This window comes from Lycium ferocissimum, chromosome 1 (assembly GCF_029784015.1).
Source record: "Lycium ferocissimum isolate CSIRO_LF1 chromosome 1, AGI_CSIRO_Lferr_CH_V1, whole genome shotgun sequence".
Classification (NCBI taxonomy): Eukaryota; Viridiplantae; Streptophyta; class Magnoliopsida; order Solanales; family Solanaceae; genus Lycium; species Lycium ferocissimum.
In genome coordinates this window covers 30,402,986-30,428,092 of record NC_081342.1, presented here as the reverse complement: position 1 = coordinate 30,428,092, position 25,107 = coordinate 30,402,986, and the positions used below count along the sequence as shown (strand labels likewise).

Sequence of the window (25,107 nt, the reverse complement as noted above, 5' to 3'; positions counted from 1 at the left end):
AATAGTGGCTTTATGTCTTTTGTATGACTAAGTTTCAAAAGTTGCATAAAAGTTGGCTTTTAAAGAATTTTGTTCCTAAATGATTCCGAAAACTACGAAAGCCCGTAACTTTCACAGACAGAACCGGATCGCCCCGATATGCTCAAAAATGATTCTATGATGTATGATGACTATGATTTCCATAGGCGGGCCCGACTCGGGTCGACACCCCTCCGTGGGCCCCGCGACTTTCTTTATGTACTTTGACGATTTTTGAAAGAATTCGATATGACCATCTTCCCGACCCTCGAGTATGATTACTTATTTGTCTCGTGAGTCCGAAACAAGGATTTTTCGAATGTGATTTTGATATGTTCCGAGTGACGTCGTGCAAAAATCTCGATTTGACTAACGTTTTGGCCTATAAGCGACGGTTCGTTTCGATTAACCTACTAAGTCTTTGTAAATGTTTTAAACTCGTATTTGGTTACTTGTGATTCTCGCTCGTGCATTCGTTGTTACATTTTTCGCCGAGTCCCGGCCCAGTATGTGTGATTTTGTCCTATTGGATACTTGACCGCGGGTCGTGATATTGCCGCCGGATTCTTTCGCGGTATGCCTTAGGATGTGTGATATTGTCATCGGATACTTGACCGCGGGCCGTGATATTGCCGCCGGATTCTTGTCCTGGGTATGCCGGTATGTGATATTGACCGGATTCTTGGCCGCGGTATATGTATATGTGATACGCCGCCGGATTCTTGGCCGCGGTATGTGTGTATGTATGATATCGATCGCCGGGTACTTGACCGCGGTATGTGTATATGTGATTTTGATGTACCGGATTATGATCGGTTAATGTCAGATCATATGATAAGATATGATGTTATGATGTTCCTCGGTATGTATATGTATGAACTGTATTTCGTGAGTAAGCGTGTTGGCATTCTGATTATTATATTTGTCTTCTGTACCTCTGTTGCATGACTTGCGTGTCAGATGACAGCATTTTGGTATTCTGGTTATTATGTTCACTTTCTGTACCTCTGTTTCGATTATGACTCGGATTTGTTACTATATCTTCTGCTTTGCATACTCGCACATATTAAAACTAACCCCTTTCTTCGGGGTTGCGTTTCATGCCCGGTACGGACGTACGGTTCGGCGACCCGCCGCCTAGGACATCCACTCATAGCTTGGAGTGCTCCCTTTATTCGGAGCCCACGCTTTGGTATATATACTCGTCCGTTGTATAAGTATGAGTTTGTTCGGGGGGTACGGCGGGGTCCCCGTCCCCCGTCATATGATTCGGTTGGTCCGTTCAGAGGTCCGTAGACGTATATGTGGGTTAGGCCTATCTGTACGTGTGTGTTTGTATGTTATATGTTCGGGCGATCCTATTCGCCGTAGTTAGCCTTTGTCGGCTTGCATTTGTATATGTTTTGGGGCCGATGCGCCATTTGATAGCCTTGCGCTTCTATATATATATATATTTGCGTTTGAGATGTGTTTGAGACAGCTTGAAATAATACGAGAAAGCGCCTCCGATATTTGTATGCGCATAAGCTATCTGTTTGTGAATCGGATTAATGAATGTGTTTGGGTGCCCAGCTCGGGCACTAGTCACGGCCTACGGGGTTGGGTAGTGACATTATGACAGCGATATGTATATTTGTATATTTGTGACAGCTTCGGGGCGACGTTCCACTCTTCTGTAAATATATGTTATTTGTACACGGTATAAGTTATTCGTACGCTATTTCTGATTTGGGATACTAGGTATGTACGAGTGCCCAATTCGGGCACGGGTCGCGGCCTACGGGGTTGGGTCGTGACAAACATGAGCCTGATACTCCTTTGTTTTAGTATTAATGGACAAACAAAAAAACCACTGATATATCCTATCTTACTCTGTTTTAAGTGAGCAAGATCATTTAAGAGGACAGGAAAGAAGAAATAAGGTAATCTACTGTTATATGTTCAGAGCTTCATGTCACGCCCCAAAACCAACCCTAGACGTGACCGGCATCCGACGTCATGAACAACATCGAAAGAACCTAAAAGATGCAATAACAATACTTGAACCCCCCAGGTTCAATATTCTCCTCCAACAGTTTATAAAATAAATGTAAACAAATCATGAATATATGAATTAAATCAGCGGAAGTCTTTATTAATCAAATACTTAGTCAAACTAATAACGTGCCCAAGAGTTAATCAATAACTCAACAACTACCCACAAGAATGTATACTATGGAGCTTCTAAGATAAAGGAATAATAGTTTGACTCATCGGGACGTAGCCCGGAAAGCTAATATAATGAATAAGCAAATAAATAGGGTGTCCCATGAATGAGCGTGTGGGCTCACCAAATCAGCAGCAACCACAAGTCCTTCCTAAATGCCCGGAACATCAAGAACCTGCTTTTCTCCGTTACCTAACATACCATAAAGCAATAATGGTATGCTCGAGTACTTCGTACTCAGTGAGTGCCTCGGGGACAATAAGTAATAAGAAAATAGAGTACAATGATACATAAAGAAATCAGTCCTGAAAATCATGTAAAACCAATGTAAGAACAGTTATTCAGTTTGTGTATCTCATTAAGAATTATCAAAACCGATTATAAGGCCACTTGTCAAGGTACAACTTCAAACATGTCTTTCAATTGATCATAATTAACAACAACAATTCCACGAGAAAATAAGAATATTACACATGCCGATACAGGCCTAAAAATCAATCATAACGAAGGGATGACCTTTAAGGTTCCCTAATCATAGCAGCGCATCACACCGGAATGTGAAATTCAACGATGGCTATCCTTCCTCCCATATAGCTAGGCATAATCACACCCCAGGTAACGAACCCGAAAGTGGCCACTCTTCCTCCCGAATGGCTAGGCATTGTCACACTAGGATCCATGTAGCTATCCTTCCTCCCGAGTAGCTAGGCCAAAAACAACAATAAATTTCATGGCATAGAAGCCGATTCACAATTTGTCTCAAAGTAGTCACACCATCAAGTAGCATTAAAGGTCATTATGCCATATCGTAAAGATAAACGATTTCAAAGAACGTCATGAAAATGTTTACACCTCTTTAACCAATATTTCAATGTCATAGTTCAATATGAAAACATTATTACCAACCCTTAGACATCCTTATTGACCATCTCTTATATAAGAAAACGATTATGATTCCATATATGTATATAGAGGATAATAAAATCAAGGTTTAATGTGGGCTTCTCCCCTCACGCACACCTACCACAATCAAAACATGAATTAGGATTTTGTATGAAAAGTTCACCTTTTTATTCAATAAAGAACTTTTAAGAAGAAGACATGTATCTATAATAAGGTTTTTAAAAGAGAGACATAACTTAATAAGGTTTTTAAAAGAGAGACATAACTTAATTAAGCCTTACGTAACTCAACAATTAACTTTTACAACGAAGAGCACCCAAAACCCTAGCTTGAGTCACCTTGAGAAGGATTACTTGCAAACCCTAGGTTTTCCATTCAAGAATCATGTTAAGAGTCATGGGTTTAATGCTAGGATTGATTAATAGTGTTAAAGATGTTCTTACCTATGTGTTTGGAGACATGGAGACAAGATTTTCGTCCTTAGGGTTTATGGGAATGAGAATAAGTCATAAAATTAACTGAATCCCGCTATTGATATACACTGCTGGCGGCTAGTGAAATATGGCAAGAAATACGGACCGTATTTCTAAATACGGGCCATAATCTGTGGCCGTATTTAACAATAATGAAAACAGTGAACAGATGGGAACGAGTGAAATACGTCCAGAAATACGGACCGTATTTCAAAATACAGGCCGTAAACTCTGGCCGTATTTTATGATAGCCAAAAATAGTGAGCCACCTAAGAAGGTGGGTGAAATACGCCCAAGGTATACGGATCGTATTTCAAAATACGGGCTGTATTCTTCGCCGTATTTGACATTTGACAAAAACAGTAAAGTCCAATTCTCCAAGACACTTTCACACTTAACTTGGATCTACGGAGTGTTACATTGTCCCCCCTTAAGATATTCGTCCTCGAATTTGGATCGTAGCGTAGAAAGAATTCACTAAACCACAAGTTGTTTCAAACAGCACAACGATTCATCTACGAATTATTAATACGCTAGCTCATACCTACCATAGAGAACAAGTGAGGATACCTTTTCTTCATGTCCTCTTATGCTTCCTAATTAGCTTTCTTAGTATTATGGTTTTGCCAGAACACTTTAACCGATGTTACATCCTTTGTTCACAACCTTCTAACTTGACGATCTAAAATCTGAACTGGTTGTCCTTCATAAGACAGAGCTTCATCAATTTCAATATCTTCATGGTGCAGCACATAGGAAGGATCAGGTTTGTAAAATCTTAACATCGAAATGTGAAACACCGGATAAACCATAGACATCTCAACCGGTAATGTCAACTCGTAAGCTACCTTCCCAACCCTTTTTGTAATCTCGTAAGGACCAATATAGCGAGGACTAAGCTTGCCTTTTCTGCCAAAATGCATTACCCCCTTCATAGGTGACACTTTCAAGAAAACATTGTCACTAACAACAAATTTCAATTACCTACACCTCATGTCCGTATAAGACTTTTGTCTACTCTGAACGGTCTTCAGTCGCTGCACAATAAGATTTACCTTCTCAATTGCCTCATGAACTGAATCAGGACCCAACAACTCTACTTCCGTTGGTTCAAACCAACCAATTAGAGACCGACAACGCCTTCCATAAAAAGTCTCATAAGGAGCCATCTGAATACTCGCTTGATAGCTATTGTTGCAAGTGAATTCCACCAGAGGTAGGTGTTCATCCCAACTTCCTCCAAAATCGATTGCACAAGCACGCAACACATCCTCCAAAGTTTGAATAGTTCTCTCTGCTTGCCCGTCAGTTTGAGGATGAAAGGCAGTGCTCAATTTCACTCTAGTCCCCAAATCTTCTAGAAAAGTCTACCAAAAATGAGCCGTAAATTGCATACCTCTGTCAGATATGATGGATGCCAGAACAGCATGCAACCTAACAATCTCCTTCAAATATAACTTGGCGTACTCCGCCACGGCATATGACATCTTTACAGAATGAAAATGGGCAGACTTCGTGAGTCTATCCTTAATCACCCAAATTGAATCATACTTGGTCCTTGTGCGAGGTAAACCTGCAACAAAATCCATATTTATCACCTTCCACTTCCATTGAGGAATCTCAATGCTTTGAGCCAAGCCACCTGGCCTTTGATGTTCAGCCTTCACCTGTTGACAGTTTAGACACTTAACCACAAAGTTAGAAATATAAACCTTCATGCTCTTACACCAATAGTGTTGTTTCAAATCCTTATACATCTTGGTGGATCCCGGAACAGAATACTTCGAACTATGAGCTTCCATCATCAATTCTTATCGAAGACCACCAACATCGGGAACACACAATCTTCCTTGCAACTACAGAACACTATCGCCCGTTCTAATAGTGAATGAAGTGTACTTACCTTTTCCACTCCATCTCGCAGTTTTTGCCAAAAATTCATCATCATACTGCTTTGACTTGATCCTCTCCAGGATATCAGATCGTGGTGGTGTGACTCCCACTAACTCACCCTCTTCGGTTTCATCAAGTCGGACACTAAGACTAGCAAGTCTTCGAATTTCTCTTCCCATAGACATGTCATGTGCACGCAAATACGCCAACGTGCCCATGGACTTCCTACTCAAAGCATCAGCACCCACATTGGCCTTGCCAGGATAATACAAAATATTCAAGTCACAATCTTTTCACAACTCCAACCACCTTCTTTGTCTGAGGTTCAACTCCCGCGGCTTGAATATATATTGCAGACTCTTTTGATCAGTAAAAACATCACAATTCTCACCATACTGATAATGACGCCAAATTTTCAAAGCAAAAACCATAGCATCCAACTCCAAGTTATGAGTCGGGTAATTCTTCTCATGCTTTTTCAACTGTCGCGAAGCATAAGTAATCACCTTACCATTCTGCATTAACATATAACCCAAACCAATTCTAGAAGCATCACAATACACCACATATCCACCAGACCCAGAAGGTAAAGTCAAAATAGGAGTCGAAGTCAACTTTGTCTTAAGTTCTTGGAAACTCTTTTCACAAGCTTCGGACCACTGAAACTTAGCAGTCTTCTATGTCAATTTAGTCAATAGAGAGGCTATTGATGAAAAGCCTTCCACAAACTTTCGATAATAATTTGCCAAACCCAAGAAACTACGAATTTTAGTCGCACTAGTTGGTCTAGGCCAATCCTTAACCACTGAAATTTTCTGAGGGTCTACTTTAATGCCATCCCCAGTCACCACGTGACCCAAGAAAGACACAGACTCGAAGCGTAATTCACACTTAGAGAATTTTGCATAAAGCTCGTTCTCCTCAAGTGTTGTCAAAGTTATCCTCAAGTGATTTGCATGATCCTCACGACTTTTAGAATACACCAAATTATCAGCAATAAACACAATAACGAAGCGGTCTAGATAAGGCTTAAACACATGATTAATCAAATCCATGAATGCAGCAGGCGCATTAGTCAACCCAAAGGACATGACTAGGAACTCAAAGTGCCCATAACGAGTACGAAAAGCTGTTTTCGGGGTATCCTCCTCTTTTATCTTCAATTGGTGATACCCAGACCTCAGGTCAATCTTCAAAAAGAACGTAGCACCCTGAAGTTGATCAAACAGATCATCTATCCTAGGCAAATGATATTTATTCTTAATAGTCACTTTATTAAGCTGACGGTAATCAACACACATTCTAAGGGAACCATCCTTCTTCCTAACAAACAATACTGGAGCACCCTAAGGTGAGGAACTTGGTCGGATGAAACCTTTATCCAACAAGTCCTTCGACTGATCCTTTAATTCCCTTAGATCTGCTGGAGCCATACGATAAGGTGGAATAGAAATAGGTTGGGTGATGGGAATAACATCAACCCCAAAATCAATAACTCTATCGGGAGGAATACCAGGGAGATCTTTGGGAAACACTTTAGGATAATCACTAGCTATAGGAACGGATGCAAATTCAGGTACTATGACTTTTGTATCATTAACAGCCACCAAATGGTAAATACACCCCTTAGTATAAGGTTCGAGTTTCGTATCCATATCAAGAGCAAAATGAGAAGTCACATAGGATAAATTTGAACTCGGATCAATCAATGAATAAGCATCATGAGAACAGATGGTAAGGATACCTGTAACCACATCATCCGAAGCATCAGCTACCTCCCTACGAGTCAGCCCATAAAGCCGAGTTGTCCCTCAACGAGAAGTGTTAGAAACTTCCTTTCCTTTGCCATTATTACGAACATTCTGATTATTATTGTTAGCATTACGTAAAGCGTGCAGATTTTTGGGCGTTAAACACGGGAGAATCATTCTTTTGGTTATTTATAACAGCCATCTCATGTAGCCACTTTCTACATTCCCTCTTAATTTCCTCTAATCCCACAATGATGACAGATACGTTCTTCTCACACTGGCGAACGACTACTTCCCTGCGAAAACTTACTATTATTATTATTTTTTTGGCCTTGCCTACCAGAAGGCACAGTAGCATGGGAATAAGAACCATCGAGCAGGTGTAGAATACCCTCTCTTCTGCCCTTCATTATAGCTGTTACCACTAAAACCACCCATAGATTGGGCTTTCTTGTTCTGATCTCGATCCACCCTCTTTTCATTTTTCTAACTCTCTTATTGTTCAGCAAACCCAACCAGAGATGAGAAAGTACAAGTAGGAGACATAATAACAGTAGCACATGCAGACTTGATACGTGGTACCAAGCCTTTCATAAAAAAAATTAACTTATGCTTTTCTGTCGGAATCATGTATAAAGCATACTTTGACAAATGGGTGAACTCCAAACTATACTCACGAATGGACTTGTTACCCTATTCCAGCTTTTTGAACTTCGTAGCCATAGAAATCTTTCCTCATCAGACAAAAACCTTTCCATGAATGTCTCTTCAAATTCAGCCCACATCGGAGCTAAAGCAGCGTCACCCCTCTCAGATTCCCACATCTCAAACCATGCGTGAGCAACATCCTTCAACTGATAAGAGGTGAGCCTCACAGCTTTAGTGTCCTGGGCATCTATTGCCCTCAATGCCTTGAAGGTCTCATCTAAAAAGTGTTGGTGTCATCCACCTCTCGTGACCTGAAGAACTCTGGTGACTTCAAGTCGAGGAATTGCATAAGTCTGCCTCCACCATGAGGTCCCACACCTTCATGCTGCTACTGAGCCACTACTAATGCAGTCAACATTTGAATAGCTATTTGCATAGTACCAATCTCAGGCACACCCGCAACAGGAACAATAGGAACAGACATTGCTTGAGGTGGTGCTTGATATCCAACGTCATTTCCGTTACCAGCGTTCGCACCCTCAAGATTTCGGTTAGTGCTCATGGGTTATGCTCGAGCAAGGCATCTCAGAGCCATCTCAGCAAGGCATGAATTAACGAGTGAATTAGAACGATCCTAAAAGGACTTTGAGCTCTACAGTACAATCTAGAATCAAGAAAATAGGAAACACCTATAATTGACCTGGGAGTTTCTCGGTCATGCAGGTGATCAGGCTGCACAAGAAAAACTCCACTAGACACAGCTTCACAGACACCGACAATAATCCTAGGACGTATTTAAACCTAAGATACGATACCAAGCTTGTCGCGGCCAAAAACCCACCCTAGACGTGACCGGCATCCGACGTCATGAACAACATTGAAAGAACCTAAAAGATGCAATAATAATACTTGAACCCGCCAGGTTTAATATTCGCCTCCAACAGTTTATAAAATAAATGTAAACAAATCATGAATATATGAATTAAATCAGCAGAAGTCTTTATTAATCAAATACTTAGTCAAACATAATAACGTGCCCGAGACTTAATCAATAGTTCAACAACTAACCACAAGAATGTATACTATGGAGCTTCTAAGATAAAGGAATAATAGTTTGAGTCATCGGGACACGGCCCGGAAAACTAATATAATGAATAAACAAATAAATAGGGTATCCCATGAACGAACGTGTGGGCTCAACAAATCAACAACAACCGCAAGTCCTTCCTAAACGCCCGGAGTATCAAGAACCTGCTTTTCTCCGTTACCTAACATACCATCAAAAACAACAATGGTATGCCTGAGTACTTCGTACTCAGTGAGTGCCTCGGGGACAATAAGTAATAAGAAAATAGAGTACAATAATGCATAAAGAAATTAGTCCTGAAAATCATGTAAAACCAATGTAAGAACAGTTATTCAGTTTGTGTATCTCAATAAGAATTATCAAAATCGATTATAAGGCCACTTGTGAAGGTACAACTTCAAACATGCCTTTCAATTGATCATAATTAACGACAACAATTCCATGAGAAAATAAGAATATCACACGTGCCGATACAGGCCAAAAAATCAATCATAACGAAGGGATGACCTTTGAGGTTCCCTAATCATAGTAGCGCATCACACCAGAATGTGAAACTCAACACTGGCTATCCTTCCTCCTGAATAGCTAGGCATAATCACACCCCGGGTAGCGAACCCGGAAGTGGCCACTCTTCCTCCCGAATGGCTAGGCATTATCACACTAGGATCTATAGTGGCTACCCTTCCTCCTGAGTACCTAGGCCAAACACAACAATAATGTTCATAGCATAGGAGCCGATTCACAATTTGTCTCAACGTAGTCACACCATCAATTAGCATTAAAGTTCATTATGCCATATCGTAAAGATAAACCATTTCAAAGGACATCATGAAAATGTTTACACCTCTTTAACCAAGATTTCAATGTTATAGTTCAATATGAAAACATTATTACCAACCCTTAGCCATCCTTATTGACCATCTCTTATAGTAGATAACGATTATGATTTCATATACGTATATAAAGGATAATACAATCGAGGTTTAATGTGGGCTTGTCCCCTCACACACACCAACCACAATCAAAACATGAATGAGATTTTTGTATGAAAAGTTCACCTTTTTATTCAATAAAGAACTTTTGAGAAGAAGACATGCATCCATAATAAGGTTTTTAAAAGAGAGACATACCTTAATTAAGCCTTACGTAGCTCAACAATTTACTTTTACAACGAAGAGCACCCAAAACCCTAGCTTGAGTCACCTTGAGAAGGATTACTCCAAAATCTAGGTTTTTCATTCAAGAATCATGTTAAGAGTCATGGGTTTATTGTTAGGATTGATTAATAATGTTAAAGATGTTCTTATCTATGTGTTTGAAGACGTGGAGACAAGATTTTCGTCCTTAGGGATTATGGGAATGAGAATAAGTCATAAAATTAATTGAACCCCACTATTTATATACATAGCTGGTGGCTAGTGAAATACGGCCAGAAATACGGATCGTTTTTCAAAATACGGGCCGTATTCTATGGTCGTATTTAACAATAATGAAAATAGTGGTCAGTCTAGGGAACGAGTGAAATACGTCCAGAAATACGGATCGTATTTCAAAATATGGGCCATAAACTCTAGCCGTATTTTATGATAGCCAAAAACAATGAGCCACCTAAGAAGGTGGGTGAAATACGCCTAAGGTATACGGACCGTATTTCAAAATACGGGCCGTATTATTGGATGTATTTTACATTTGACAAAAACAATAAAGTCCAATTCTCTAAGACATTTTCACACTTAACTCGGATCTACAGAGTGTTACAAATCAGCAAACAGGTTTAAACTCTACCTAAGTGCTCATTTACTTATTTATTTTTAAAAGAAAGGAAACACATTAGGAGTTATTATCACGACCCAACTTGAGGGACATGAAGGGAACCTTAGGCTAACCTACCGGGAACCTCTAATCATACTTTTACAATCATATCTAGGTGAGCCACATGGCTTACTCATAATCTCTATACATCAATAACACAATTTCTATGGGGCTTAGGCACTTTTATATCAACATCAACACTATGCCCATATATATATATATATATAAAAGCCGACAAGGCTAACAAAATGATATACAAAAATATGAGCCGATAAGGCTAAGAGACATCTAGCTATACACAACTGTCTACGAGCCTCTAGAAAGAGTATGTATCATCGTAAAGGCGGGACAGGGCCTCGCTGTGCCCACATAAGTACACAAAAGAATAGTACCAACAACTGCAGCTCTGAATCAAATAGAGCTCCTCTAAGCAGTCTCTGAATAGGCAACCTAAGGATCAAGTCTGTCTCCCTGTCCACATGCGGGCATAACGCAGCGTCCACAAACAAAAGGACATCAGTACGAATAATGTACTGAGTATGTAAAGCATAGGCATTAACATGATAAAAGCATGAGTGATAACATGAGATAAAAGAGCCATTAGTGCCTCTTAAGGTGTTCATCATATTTATTTACCCTTTTCTTTGGAGAAGACTTTCCATACATAAACATAGACATACATATATACTTAGCATTATCATTATGACATACCCAGCCTTAATAGGACTTGGTGTGTAGCATACTTGGCCATAATAGGGCTCAGTATTATTCATACCCAACTACAATGGTGTGCGCACAATAGATATCATATCCGGCCATATAGGACTTGGTGTGAAGCATACCCGGCCACAAAGGGACTCGGTGTCACAATATAGCTTTATTTATATATATAAGTATATTCATATAGGATTACATAAGTAAAAGTAACACCATCCTCATCATCATAATTTCCACTATATCTTTCCCTTAGAAGATCAATTATCATAGGAGGGAATTAATGATTTCATGGGAGTACCAAAAACTAGGAGCTTTAGTGATTCTACGAATGAAGTCGTCATAAAAGACATTTATGGATTTCCATGTGAAGGTATACAACAATGGGATCATGCTTTAAGAAAGAAGGGTTAGCTTTACATACCTTTACGTCTTCTAATTACTTAACGTTCACCTCCAAAGCTTGAGAAATCTACATTTAAAAGGATTCATACCAAGGTCAAGTCTTAAAGACACTCTTAAGTTCAAACTAGAATAATTCATGAGCTAACAAAAATTAGAGAGCATTTCCCCTATTTCTTCCACTTCTACCAAAATCCAAAACAACTCCTAAACAACAATGACATTATCAACAATACCAAAATCAAGAGGCTTCATTCAAGTTAAGCATCATCCAACCCTCAAAACTCCTTTTCAAGGTCATTCATAACAATAGCTACAACACAACACCATATTCACTTACATACAATTCTTCTTCAACATCGTTAGTACCACTCACAACAAGATTATACTCATAGCATGCTAAGAATCATAACTCAAGTCAATTCACTACTCAACAATCATTAAATCTATATTTGAGCTTCATCTCTTACTTTCTTCCCTCACCCAAGTTATTCAACAACCAAGCATGCTTAATAACATAAAATAGGCATGAAAACTAACCTTTTATCTCATAGGAATGAGCTTTAGATCAAGTTACCAACTTGAGTGAAACCCTAACTTCAACACCCAAGGGATTCTTGAATCCTACAACCCTAGTGAGTCTCCCAACACTTGGATATCTTGATTCTTGCTATTTGATCTTTGATTTCTCTTTCTTTGAGTGAAATATGCTAGAAAGAAGATTCTAGAGCTTTTAAGAGTTTGGGGAAAGTGGGAAATGAAAAAAAGAACAAGGGTCGTCCATATATTAAAAAAAAAAAAGAAAACTTGCCCGACCCGATTATACGGCCATTTATACGGTCCGTACAATTTATACGATCCGTATAAATGGATCGTATAATGCCATTAGGGTTTTACACTTCTCGGGAATGGTTCTACGGACCATTATACGGTCCGTATAAATGGCCGTACAACCCAAATTTTTTTGAAACTTATTCTCGTCGATTTGTTTGACTTGCAATCCTTATGGAACCTTCTTGGCACTTGTATAACACTTCGTTAACCATCTAAGGGGCCCTATAACTCCTCCTCAAGTCAATACTAAACAAAGTATAACTCAATCGTTGTGAAATCATCCCAAATATGACTTACATTCTACTTCTTTCGACAAACTTAATTTCACCGATTCATATGTCTACGAAATCTTATGGTACGCACTTAAAGTTATCAAATACTCTCCTTAATCTCATAAGGACTTCATGTTTACCCTAAGCCCACGTTATTCTACGTCCAACGCAATAATCCAGTGTTTCCCTTGTAACATGGCACTTCCATCCTGTCACCGCAACCCAAAATATATTGCCTCACCGGGCTACAACAACACATCAACAACAATGGCCACACATGACCAGGAAAGCATCAAAGAAAGCATTACATACCTGAGGACAATGGCGTCTCTGCCTGAGTCTCCTCTTGGGGTGGAAATAAATCTGGATACTTGAACTTCATGTCCTCCTCAACTTCCCAAGTCATTTCCTCCCTATTATTGTTTCTCTGTAAGACTTTAACCGAAGCTACATCTTTGGTTCTGAGTCTCCGAACTTTTCTATCTAGAATGGCAATGGGAACTTCTTCATAAGACAATTGCTCGGTGACTTGGACATCATCTACTGGTACAATTCAGGAAGGATCTCCAATGCCCTTGCGAAGCATCGATACATGGAAAATCGAATGGACTGACTCCAAATCTGAAGGTAGATCTAATTCATATGCCCCTTGGCCTACCTTGCGTACAATCTCATAAGATCCAATGTACCAAGTACTAAGCTTGCCCTTTTTATCAAATCTCATGACGCCCTTCATTGGCGACACCTTCAAGAATATCCAATCTTTCACTTGGAACTCTAAATCAAGCCGACGGTTATCTGAATAGGATTTCTGACTACTCTGAGCCGTTAATAACCAATCCTGTATAAGCTTGAACTTTTCTATGGCTTGCTGGATCAAGTCTGGCCCTATTAGTTTGGTTTCTTCCACTTCGAACCACCCAAATGGCGATCTACACTTGCGCCCATATAAAACCTTATACGGGGCCATTTGGATCTTTGGAATGATAACTGTTATTATAAGCAAACTCAATAAGCAGAAAGTGATCCTCCCAACTACCTAAAAAATCCAACACATATGCCTGTAGCATATTCTCGAGAGTCTGGATGGTACGCTCAGCTTGTCCATCAGTCTGTGGATGAAATACGGTACTAAGACACACCTGAGTCCCCAAACCTTCTTGGAAGGACTTCCAGAAATTGGTTGTGAACTGTGTCCCTTTATCGAAAATAATAGCTCTTTGGAACACCATAGAGTCGTATTATTTCTTTGACATAAAGCTTCGCATAATCTTCAGCTTCGTATCTAGTTTTGACTGATAGGAAGTGAGCTGACTTCGTAAGTCTATCCATAATTACCCATATAGAATCATATTTATGCTTAGAACGAGGTAAGCCTGCGATGAAGTCCATATTAAACACTTCCTATTTCCAAGTTGGAATTTCTATAGTTTGCAACAATCCACCAGGCTTTTGATATTCAATCTTCACCTGCTGGCAGTTAGGACATTGAGCCACGAATTCTGCTATATCTTTCTTCATTTCATCCCACCAATATATGGATTTCAGATCATGGTACATTTTCGTTGCTCCGGGGTGAACAGAATAACGGGGATTATGGGCTTCTTTCAAAATCTTCTAATGTAATCCTACAACATTGGTAACACACAACCGGCCTCGACATCGGAGAACTCCATCTCCAAAAATCTCAAAGGATGACTTTTGCTTTTGAGGAAGTGTATTTCTGTAATCAACTAGTATGGAATCCTTGTACTGGCGCTCTTTTACCTCAACTACTAGTGACGAGATGGCTGAATTCTGAATGGTAGCTCCCGTATCGCCCGAGTCCTTTACCTGAACTCCTAGGCTAGCTAACTGTTGGAGCACACGAGCTAACTATCTTTTCTCTGGCTGGACATCACATAAGTTTCCCATAGATCTATGGCTAAGAGCATCAGCCATAACGTTCGCCTTCCTAGGATGATAGAGAATGTTAACATCATAATCTTTCAACAACTCCAACCACCGCCTCTACCGTAAATTCGACTCTTTTTGCTTGAAAATATACTGAAGGCTCTTATGATCTGTCTAAATATCAACATGGACACCATACAAATAATATCTCAACATCTTCAATACGTGAATCACCGCAGCTAACTCAAGATCATGGGTTGGATAATTTTTCTCATGTTTCCGCAACTGCCTTGAAGCATAAGTAATTACCTTACCATACTGCATCAGCACACATCCTAGCCCAACACCTAAAGCATCACAATAGACAACATAGCCTTCCAATCCTTCACGGAAGTGTCGGATCAAGACGAAGTTAATCTATTCTTTAACTCTTGAAAACTGCGTTCACAAGCATCCGTCCATTGGAATTTAGTTGATTTCTACGTTATCTTCGTCAATGGGGCAGAAATAGAAGAAAGGCCTTCTACAAACCTTTTGTAATAACTTGCCAAACCCAGAAAACTACGAACCTCCATAGGTGTTGTAGGCCTTGGCCAAGTCTTCACAGCCTCAATCTTCTGGGTATCCAACGGGATACCATCAGCTGAAATAACATGCCCCAAAAAGGTCACTGAATTCAACCAAAACTCACACTTTGAAAATTTTGCAAATAGTTCCCCAGTCTAAATAACTCTAAGAATGGTACGTAAATGGTCTGCATGTTCCGTCTCGGACCGATAATATACCAGAATATCGTCAATGAACATGATCACAAACAAGTCTAGGAAAGGTCTAAATACATTATTCATCAAATCCATGAATACTGCCGGTGCATTAGTTAGCCCAAACGACATTACCCGGAACTCAAAATGACCACATCTGGTTCTGAAGGCGGTCTTAGGAATATCTTCCTCCCTAACTCTCACCTAATGATACCCAGATCTCAAATCTATTTTTGAAAACCATCTGGCACCCTGCAATTGATCAAATAAATCATCGATCCTTGGAAGCAGATATTTATTCTTGATTTTCACCTTGTTCATCTGTTTATAATCAATACACATTCGCAAAGAGCCGTCTTTCTTTCTTACAAATAATACAGCTGCTCCCCGCGGAGATGAACTAGGCCTAATAAAAAGTTTTTTAAGCAAGTCCTTCAATTGCTCTTTCAACCCTTTCAATTTTGCGGGAGCCATTCTATATGGAGGAATAGATATGGGCTTGGTATCCGGTAGCACATCAATAGAAAAATCAATCTCCCGCTTTGGGGGAAGGCCTGCAAGCCATCCGGGAATACATCAGGAAACTCATTCGCTACGGGGATATACTGAAGAGTCGGCGATTCGTCTTTTATATCTTAAACCTGGACTAAATGGTAAATACAACTTTTAGCAATCATCTTCCTTTCCTTGAGATAGACCTACCTCTCGAAGACGCTATATTTCCTTTCTATTCCAAAACTGGTTCTCCCGGAAACTAGAAGCGAACCATTTTTGTTGTACAATCAACATTGGCATAGCAAGAATCCAACCAATCCATGCCCATAATAACAACAAAATTCACCATTTTTAACTCATGTAAATCAGCCATAGTGTGATGAACACAAATCACAACTACATAATTTCTATACACACGACTAGCTATTACTGGATCACTAACGGGTGTCGATACCTCAAAAGGTTTAATTGACTTCGGTTTCACCCCAAATCGACTAGAAATATAGGGAGTAACCCAGATCGATCAATTCATATACATCAAAAGAAAATACCGATAATAGACCTGTGATAACATTAGGGGAGGACTCAAGATCCTATCGTCCGACCAATGCATAAATACGATCTTGGCCGAGGCCCTCTCGGGCGGGAGCTCCTCCTCTGCCTCTCCAGACTAAGCGGTGTACGTGAGCCCCGCCCTGGAGGTCGTATAGATGATGAAGACCCAGCAGCTGCCTGTGGCCTGAACCGTGCCTCTACTACCTATCGTGGGGCAATCACGCGCCATATGGCCTGGCTGACCGAAGGCATAACAAGAATCTGAGCCAAATTAACACTGGCCCCAATGTAAGTTCCCACACTAAGAACATCGCGGTAGGGGTAGTCTTGCCTGGCCCGAGTTGCCTCTGTAATGGGAACCTGAAGCTCTAAAACTCTGACTCGGCTCGGAGTGAATAGATCTATCAAATCTCTGGCCCGTAAACCGTGGAGGCGCACTAGTCATGGAATGGCCTGAATGCCTAGAAAACTGCTGTCTTTTCCCTCCTCTAAACTCACTAGTCGGACCCAAAGATCTAGCCCTCTTGCTATAGCCCCTGTCGTGCTCACGCTCACTTCTTTGTTGTTGTTGGATTTTCTCCAAATTCTGGGCATGAGCTTGAATGCGAGAAATGTCCATACCATCTTGAAGTGATGCGGTCAGGCACTTATCCATCAAATGTGGCCCTAATCCACTCACAAATTGATGCACTCGATCACCCATATCCGCTACCATGGTCGGAGCATACCTTGCCAAAGAATTGAAGCGGAGGCTGTACCCTAGGGCACTCATGCTTCCTTGCCTAAGATTCAAGAACTTATCGACTCTAGCCCGCCGAACCTCTGGCGGCAAGTAGTGTCGGAGAAAAGCATCAAGACTTTCTTGCCATTACGGTAGAGGTGCATTGACTCCCCTAGAAGTCACCCCAACCGTATACCAATGAACCGCGACATCCCAGAGTCTATAGGAAGCCAATTCTACCGAAATCCAAAACAACTCCTAAACAACAATGACATTATCAACAATAATATAATCAAGAGGCTTCATTCAAGTTAAGTATCACCCAACCCTCAAAACTTCTTTTCAAGGTCTTTCATAACAATAGCTACAACACAACACCATATTCACTTACATACAATTCTTCTTCAACATCGTTAGTACCACCCACAATAATATTTTACTTAGAGCATGCTAAGAATCATAACTAAAGTTAATTCACTACTCAACAATAATTAAATCTATATTTGAGCTTCATCTCCTACTTTCTTCCCTCACCTAAGTTATTCAACAACCAAGCATGCTTAATAACATGAAATAGGCATGAAAACTAACCTTTTATCTCATAGGCATGAGCTTTAGATCAAGTTACCAACTTGAGTGAAACCCTAACTTCAATACCCAAGGAATTCATGAATCCTACAACCCTAGTGAGTATCCCAACACTTGGATATCTTGATTCTTGCTATTTGATCTTTGATTTCTCTTGAGTTTGAGTGCAATATGCTTGAAAGAAGATTATAGAGCTTTTAGGAGTTTGGGGAAAGTGGGAAATAAAAAAAAAAAAAAACAAGGGTTCTCCATATATTAAAAAAAAAAAAAAACTGTCCCGACCCGATTATACGGCCATTTATACGGTTCGTACAATTTATACGGTCCATATAAATGGACCGTGTAATCCCACCAAGGTTTTACCCTTCTCTGGAATGGTTCTACGGACCATATAGGGTTTTACCTTTCTCTGGAATGGTTCTACGGACCATATAGGGTTTTACCCTTCTCTGAAATGGTTCTACGGACCATATAATGGTCCGTATAAATTATACGGTCCATATAAATGGCCGTACAACCCACATTTTTTCGAAACTTATTCTCGTCGATTTGTTTGACTTGCAATCCTTATGGAACCTTCTTGGCACTTGTATAACACTTCGTTAACCATCTAAGGGGCCCTATAGCTCCTCCTCAAGTCAATACTAAATAAAGTATAACTCAATCGTTGTGAAATCATCCCAAATATGATTTACATTCTAATTCTTTCGACAAACTTAATTTCACTGATTCATATGTCTACGAAATCTTATGGTACGCACTTAAAGTTATCAAATACTCTTCTTAATCTCATAAGGACTTCATGTTCACCCTAAGCCCACGTTATTCTACTCCCAATGCAACAATCCAAAATCTCCGAGATGTAACAGTTATGTTTAAACCAACTTGTCAAATTCAAACAACCAAAGTTAAGACTTTTGACAAAAAGACTTCACTTCACAATAGGGGCAGTTCATGACTAATTAACAAAGTATGGACTTAACTGTAATCACAAGCACAACCCACAAGAAAATCACCCACATTCATCTATATCAACACATAGACTGTCTCATCCGTTTCTTTAAAATAACTTGAACTTCCTATGTTGACTCTACATAAGATCATAATTAATAAACTAACAAAGCATTCGAGAAAAAAAGAGAAAGGAAAAGGATTTTAAAAGTATTTCACACACACACTTCTTTATGGTAAACATAGAACCTTAAGATCACATGAACAAACAAAAACCATTAGGTGGTTCAAGCAGCCTACCTCTTAAATGAATTTCACCATAACCTTTACACAAATTCGTATTGTGTTTGTATTAAATAAAGCACATGTTAAGCATAGAACCAAATAAGGCATATTTAGCAAATAAGCACCGTCAGACATATGAACATAGCTAACTTACAAACATACTTAAACTAGGCTGAATACTAAATAAAATTAAATGAAATGAATTAAGGTTTACCTTTTATTTTCGCAACAAAGAAAAGAACGGATTTGGGCTGGACTCGGTCCAAATTTCGAATTTAATTTAAATGACCCTTATAAGCTCATGTATACACTAAGTGTATACATAAATATACCTCATATATATGTATACTTGGTGTATACATTGAGTATATCTAATACCTAAAAAACAAATAATTAGAAAGAGTATTAAAATTGAAGAAAATTCTAATTACGGGAAAAATTAGGCCGTAATTATTTTATTAAAATAATTTTAAAAAGTCGGTCAAATTGTCAATGGGCCAAAAATGGCATTAATTAATTATCCTAGTATAATTATTTCAATTATGGCCTTTTTAATCAATTTTGGAAATTAAATTAAACTTATTATTTCAGATCAAATGTTAACAGGCTGATTTTGCAAAACAACTCTAATTTCTTAAAATTATGAACTGATTAAATTAATTATGTCCAAGGCTAAAAATATATCTATATAAAAGGCTCAATTTTGCAATAATTATCACTTAATTAATTATTTAGCCAAATTAAAACATTTAAGGGCAATTATGCCTATTTTGACAAATCATGCAAATTATATAAAAATCAAAAGTTAAAAAGGTTAAATAGTTAATTACTTAAATTATTCAAATTTTCAAAGATAAAATAAAAAGGAAAGAAGTATTTTCAAAATAATTAAATAAGAACCCTTCCTCTATCTCTACTTTTCTTTTTAATTAAATTTAACAAAATACCATGAAAATGCTCATTAATCTCTAAATAAAATTTATGATGCATGAAAATCCCTTCTTGTTAATTTAAGGGGAAGAAATATTGATCTGGACAACTTATAAAAATCATTTAAGGCTTATAAAAATGCTCAGCTCATTTATTTATCATCCGGGGGATTCTAAATTATTGAAATAAATTACGGGAGGTCAAAAATTAGGTGTCAAAAACTGTCCCTTTGGTGTTCGGGGATGGCAGGGCCATCCCTGAGCAACGAAATTTGACTAACCCTAATTTTTGACTGACTCGGCTCATTTTACCCTTTGTCTCCATGCAATTTTCACATGTGTGGCTGGACCCTGATCTCTGTGTTTCCTACATATCTCATGTCATATGAGAATTCAGGCCGCTTGTAGTTCGACTCAACTAAAGACCTTCAAGTGATCTGGAAGGAATTTTTCGGGGATTCCAATATTGTGATTGGGTTTCTCCGGAAGACTGTTAGAATGTGACCGACTCTCGGGGCTTGAGTTTGCCCACATATCCCTGGCTCTTGGGAATCAGGTCACATATAGTTTGACTTGTCGAGAAGTTATATATTCCTTACGCGGGAGTACCTTCGACTTCGAGCCGTGTATCCGACCGTTGTAGCTTTTGGTGGAAAAAATAAAAACAAGGCAAGGGCTTCACGGACGTAGTCCGAGATTCAGGGGATTGCTTCCAAAACCTGGCCGGAGAGCTTGAATCTCATGGGTACCCTATCTTGACTCGCTGCGTAAGAAAAAGTTTCACGTTTGCTCCGCAATTTGTCTGGATCTGATTCCGCAACCGGCTCCTTTTTGGGCGGCTATGTGCTCCTCTCTTGTACTTGAAAATATGCAGATCTTCTTGTGGAAATTTAGATGAATGGCCCTCTCGGCTTGTTTATATGAATGTCCCTCTTGGCTTTTTGTATGAATGACCCTCTTGGTTGTTTGTATGAATGGCCTTCTTGGCTGTTTGCATGAATGGCCCTCTTGGCTTATTTGTATGAATAGTCCTCTTGGTTGTTTGTATGAATGACCCTCTTGGCTTGTTTGAATGAATGGTATGCTTGGCTGTTAGTATGAATGGCCATCTTGGCTTGTTTGAATGAATGGCCCTATCGGTTGTTTGAATGAATGGCCCTCTTAGCTGTTTGTATGAAAGGCCCTCTTGGCTTTGTTTGAATGAATGGCCCTTTTGGCTGTTTGAATGAATGGCCCTCTTGGCTGTTCGAATGAATGGCCCTCTTGGCTTGTTTGAATGAATTGTCCTCTTGGAAAAATAATCGAATGGCCCTCTCGGCATGCTAATGATAATTATGGCCCTTATGGCTGGATAGTCTTTCTTTCGCTCATTGCATTGGTTGTTGACCCTTATGGCCAGATATGCCCTTTTTGCCTTGTCATGACCCTTTTGGTCGCATGTATCTTTATGCCCATCCATTGTGACCCTCTTGGTCTGATGCATCTTTGTCGTTCATTTGCTCCGTGACTCTCGCGGTCAGATGTCTCTTCAATACCCCCTTCTCTGCTATGACCTTTCTGTGTCTTTCTCCACTGTTTGGGCTTCGCCATTTGCCTTTGCTGTGAGTAAGCTGGTTGGTGGTATATCTGCTGTCCTGTAGAAGGAAAAACCTGCATCCACAGAAAAATTGTGAGTTTCCTAAGAAGCCGATTAGCGTCATCGTCTTCCCGCCTGGTGTCTCCTCCTGGTCCTCCGGACCCCTTAGGCTCAAAATTTCGAGAGATGTTCTCTTCGGGGACGCAATTACACTATATATATATATATATATATATATATATATATATATATATATATATATATATATATATATATATATTTTTTTTTTTTGATAATTCAAAAATAAAATTTATAAAACGCATGTTATTTTTTCTTAAAGGTAAATGTTTGTTGCGTCTTTATATGTCATGACATGTGTTTTCTTTGAATGAGATCTTTCGGTTCTTCTCGGAGACATGGTTGCTAACTTTCCTAATAGCAAGAATTTTTTAGATCCCAAAAATTCTACCTCGGTTTCAGGGCTCGCTTTAGGTATCCCTTGTGTTGTCTTGCTAAGCGAAGACCTCAAAAATTATGCCCCAGTGTATGGCTTTACTTTGTGCCTTTCTTCGTTGACTATTTCTGATAGGAATTTTTGAGATCTCCTTAATAATTCTGCCTAGTGTAGGGTTTCCGCTGTCCAGTTTTTACACTGACCCTTGCGAGCTTGATATTGTGGACCTCTTCTACCTTATTGTCTTTGAGGTTTCCTAGGGGTTTCTTGGTTTTTCTTTTAGGACGACTGATCTCGAGAACGCCTACGCATCCTGTCGCAGCAGGAATTCAGGTAGAACATAGTTCAGAATAAAGTAACTGAGTTTTGGTTTTACTAATAAAGCGACTGGGTCTAGTATGGGCTGCCTACGTATCCCGTCGTGGGGAATTCAGGTCATTGCGTAGTTCATTACAGAGATGATTTTTTTTCTCCTATTCTAGTACGGTTATAAGTAAAGGTACGATTACAAGGAAATAACAATGCGATTACAAGCAAATAGAATCCTAAATGTAATATCTCTTGAGTGCGTTTACATTGATAGCCTTGGGCCACTCTTATCTATCTATCTCGGCTAGGACTACAGCTCCTCCTGAGAGTACTTTCCTGACCATGTATGGTCCCTGCCAATTCGGCGCGAATTTCCATTTATATTCCTCTTGGTGAGGGAAGACTCGCTTGAGTACGAGTTGTCCGATCTGGAAAAGTCGAGTTCAGACCCGCTTGTTGAAGGCTCTAGACATTCTTTGTCTGTACATCAGTTTGTGGCACACTGCCACCATTCTCTTTTCCTCTATCATGGCCAGTTGTTTATAATGATTTCTAACCCATTCTGCGTCTTTCAGCTCTGTCTGCTGGATGATCCTGAGTGAAGGGATCTCTACTTCTACGGGTATGACCGTTTCTGTACCGTAACCGAGGAGGTATGGGGTTTCCCTAGTGGAAGTTCTGGCTGTTGTTCTGTATCCTAACATAGCATAAGGTAACTGCTTGTGCCAATTCTTATAGTTGTCGACCATCTTCCTCAAGATTCTTTTGATGTTTTTGTTGGTAGCCTCTACGGCTCCATTCATCTGTGACCAATAGGCGGTAGAGTTCATGTGAGTGATTTTGAATTGCTTGATTTCCTTCATCAAATGGCTGTTAAGATTGGCACCATTATCCGTGATGAAGGGTTCCGGCACACCGAAACGGCATATCAGATTGTTCTTGACGAAGTCAGCCATGACTTTCTTGGTCACTAATTTGTGGGAAGTTGCCTCTACCCATTTAGTGAAGTAGTCTTTGGCGACTAAGATGAAGCGATATCCGTTGGAAGCCAAAAGCTCAATGGGTCCTATGACATCCATTCCCCACGACACGAAAGGCCAGGGGGAACTCATTGCATGTAATTCTGTAGGTGGAACCTTGATCAGATCCCTGTGTATTTGACACTGATGGCACTTCTCCACAAATTTATAGGAGTCATGCTCCATGGCCATCCAGTAATATTATGTCCTTAGGATTTTCTTAGCAAGGACGAATCCATTCATGTGGGGTCCGCATTCTCCCGCGTGCACTTCTTTTAGAAATTTTGTGGCCTCTTCGGCATCCACGCATCTGAGCAACCCGAGATCAGGGGTCCTTTTTTATAGTACTTCCTTGTTCAAGAAGAAACCATTGGCCAATCTCCTGATGGTCTTCTTTTTATTTGCTGAACTCTCTGGGGGATACTCCTCTTTTTCCAGGTAGGCCTTAATGTCAGCGTACCATGGTTGGCCATCTGGCTCGGCCTCTACGTAGGCACAGTGAGCATGCTCTTCTCTCAGTGTGATCTCCAACAGACCAATGTGGGTGCTCTCTGGGTGTTGGATTATAGATGCTATTGTGGCCAATGTGCCTGCGAACTCATTCTGAGCCCTTAGAGTATGCCTGAAGTCAATACTCTTGAATCTCCCGAACAACCTTTGTACCAGATTCATATATGGGAGTATCTTATCATTTTTGGTTGCCCAATTTCCTTTCACTTGATTTATGAGAAAATCGGAGTCCCCGATTACTAACAACTCATGTATGTTCATGTCTAGCGCCATCCTGAGGCCGAGGATACATGCTTTGTATTCTGCCATATTGTTGGTACATCTGAAGTTGAGTTTTGCGGCCATTGGATAGTGTTACCCTGTTTCCTATATCAGCACTGCCCAATGCCTGATCCTTTGTAATTGACTGCTCCATCGAAGAACGGTCTCCAACTCGAATATGGCTCCACCTCCTCTTCTTCCATGGCCATCACTTCCTCTTCTAGGAAGAGAGTCTGTAATGGTTCCAGCTCATCATACATGGGGCTTCTGCCAGCAAATCCGCTAGGGCTTGTCCTTTGATTTCCTTTTGCGCCACGTACACGATGTCAAATTCGCTTAGCAGTATCTGCCATTTGGCCAATTTTCCCGTGGGCATCGATTGCCGAAAAATATATCTTAGTAGATCCATTCTAGATATGAGGTGAGTGGTAAACACTGAAAGGTAGTGCCTCAGTTTTTGGGCAATCCAGGTCAAAGCACAACAGGTCTTCTCTACGAGTGTATACCGTGCTTCGGAGGAGGTGAACTTCTTACTCAAATAGTAGATGGCATTTTCCTTTTTGCCCTCTTCCTTTTTGCCCTCTTCATCACGCTGGGCGAGTATGCACTCGAAAGCTTTCTCTGATACCGACAGATACAGTAACAGAGGACTCCCTGGCCTAGGTGGCACCAAGACAGGAGGATTGAAAAGGTATCTCTTGACTCTATCGAATTCCTCTTGGCACTTCTCTGTCCAATTTTTGGGACCGTCTTTCTTGAGTAACTTGAGGATTGGCTCTATAATCAC

At 39.9% G+C, this 25,107-nt stretch overlaps 2 protein-coding genes across 2 annotated transcripts; both read right to left on the bottom strand.

Moving 5' to 3' along the window:
* Positions 1-4,259: 4,259 nt before the first annotated feature.
* Positions 4,260-8,454, bottom strand: LOC132063953 (uncharacterized). The gene is made up of 9 exons (XM_059456745.1): positions 8,334-8,454; positions 7,995-8,169; positions 6,240-6,462; positions 5,871-6,170; positions 5,504-5,747; positions 5,313-5,410; positions 4,997-5,267; positions 4,656-4,954; positions 4,260-4,529 (listed from the first exon to the last, which is right to left on the bottom strand). The coding sequence occupies exons 1-9, from the start codon at positions 8,452-8,454 to the stop codon at positions 4,260-4,262; spliced, it is 2,001 nt and encodes a 666-aa protein (XP_059312728.1).
* A 15,434-nt stretch (positions 8,455-23,888) lies between these two features.
* LOC132063938 (uncharacterized) lies at positions 23,889-24,332 on the bottom strand. The gene has a single exon (XM_059456720.1). It carries the CDS (start codon positions 24,330-24,332, stop codon positions 23,889-23,891), a length of 444 nt encoding a protein of 147 aa, XP_059312703.1.
* Positions 24,333-25,107: the final 775 nt, after the last annotated feature.

Coding starts and splice junctions, on each gene's coding strand:
- LOC132063938 (XM_059456720.1), bottom strand. CDS start 24,332: ATGGCGCTAGACATGAACATACATGAGTTGTTAGTAATCGGGGACTCC.
- LOC132063953 (XM_059456745.1), bottom strand. CDS start 8,454: ATGAGCACTAACCGAAATCTTGAGGGTGCGAACGCTGGTAACGGAAAT. Junction 4,955..4,996: donor ATCCATCATATCTGACAGAG/GTATGCAATTTA, acceptor CTTTTCTAGAAG/ATTTGGGGACTAGAGTGAAA. Junction 4,530..4,655: donor TTCATGAGGCAATTGAGAAG/GTAAATCTTATT, acceptor TCACCTATGAAG/GGGGTAATGCATTTTGGCAG.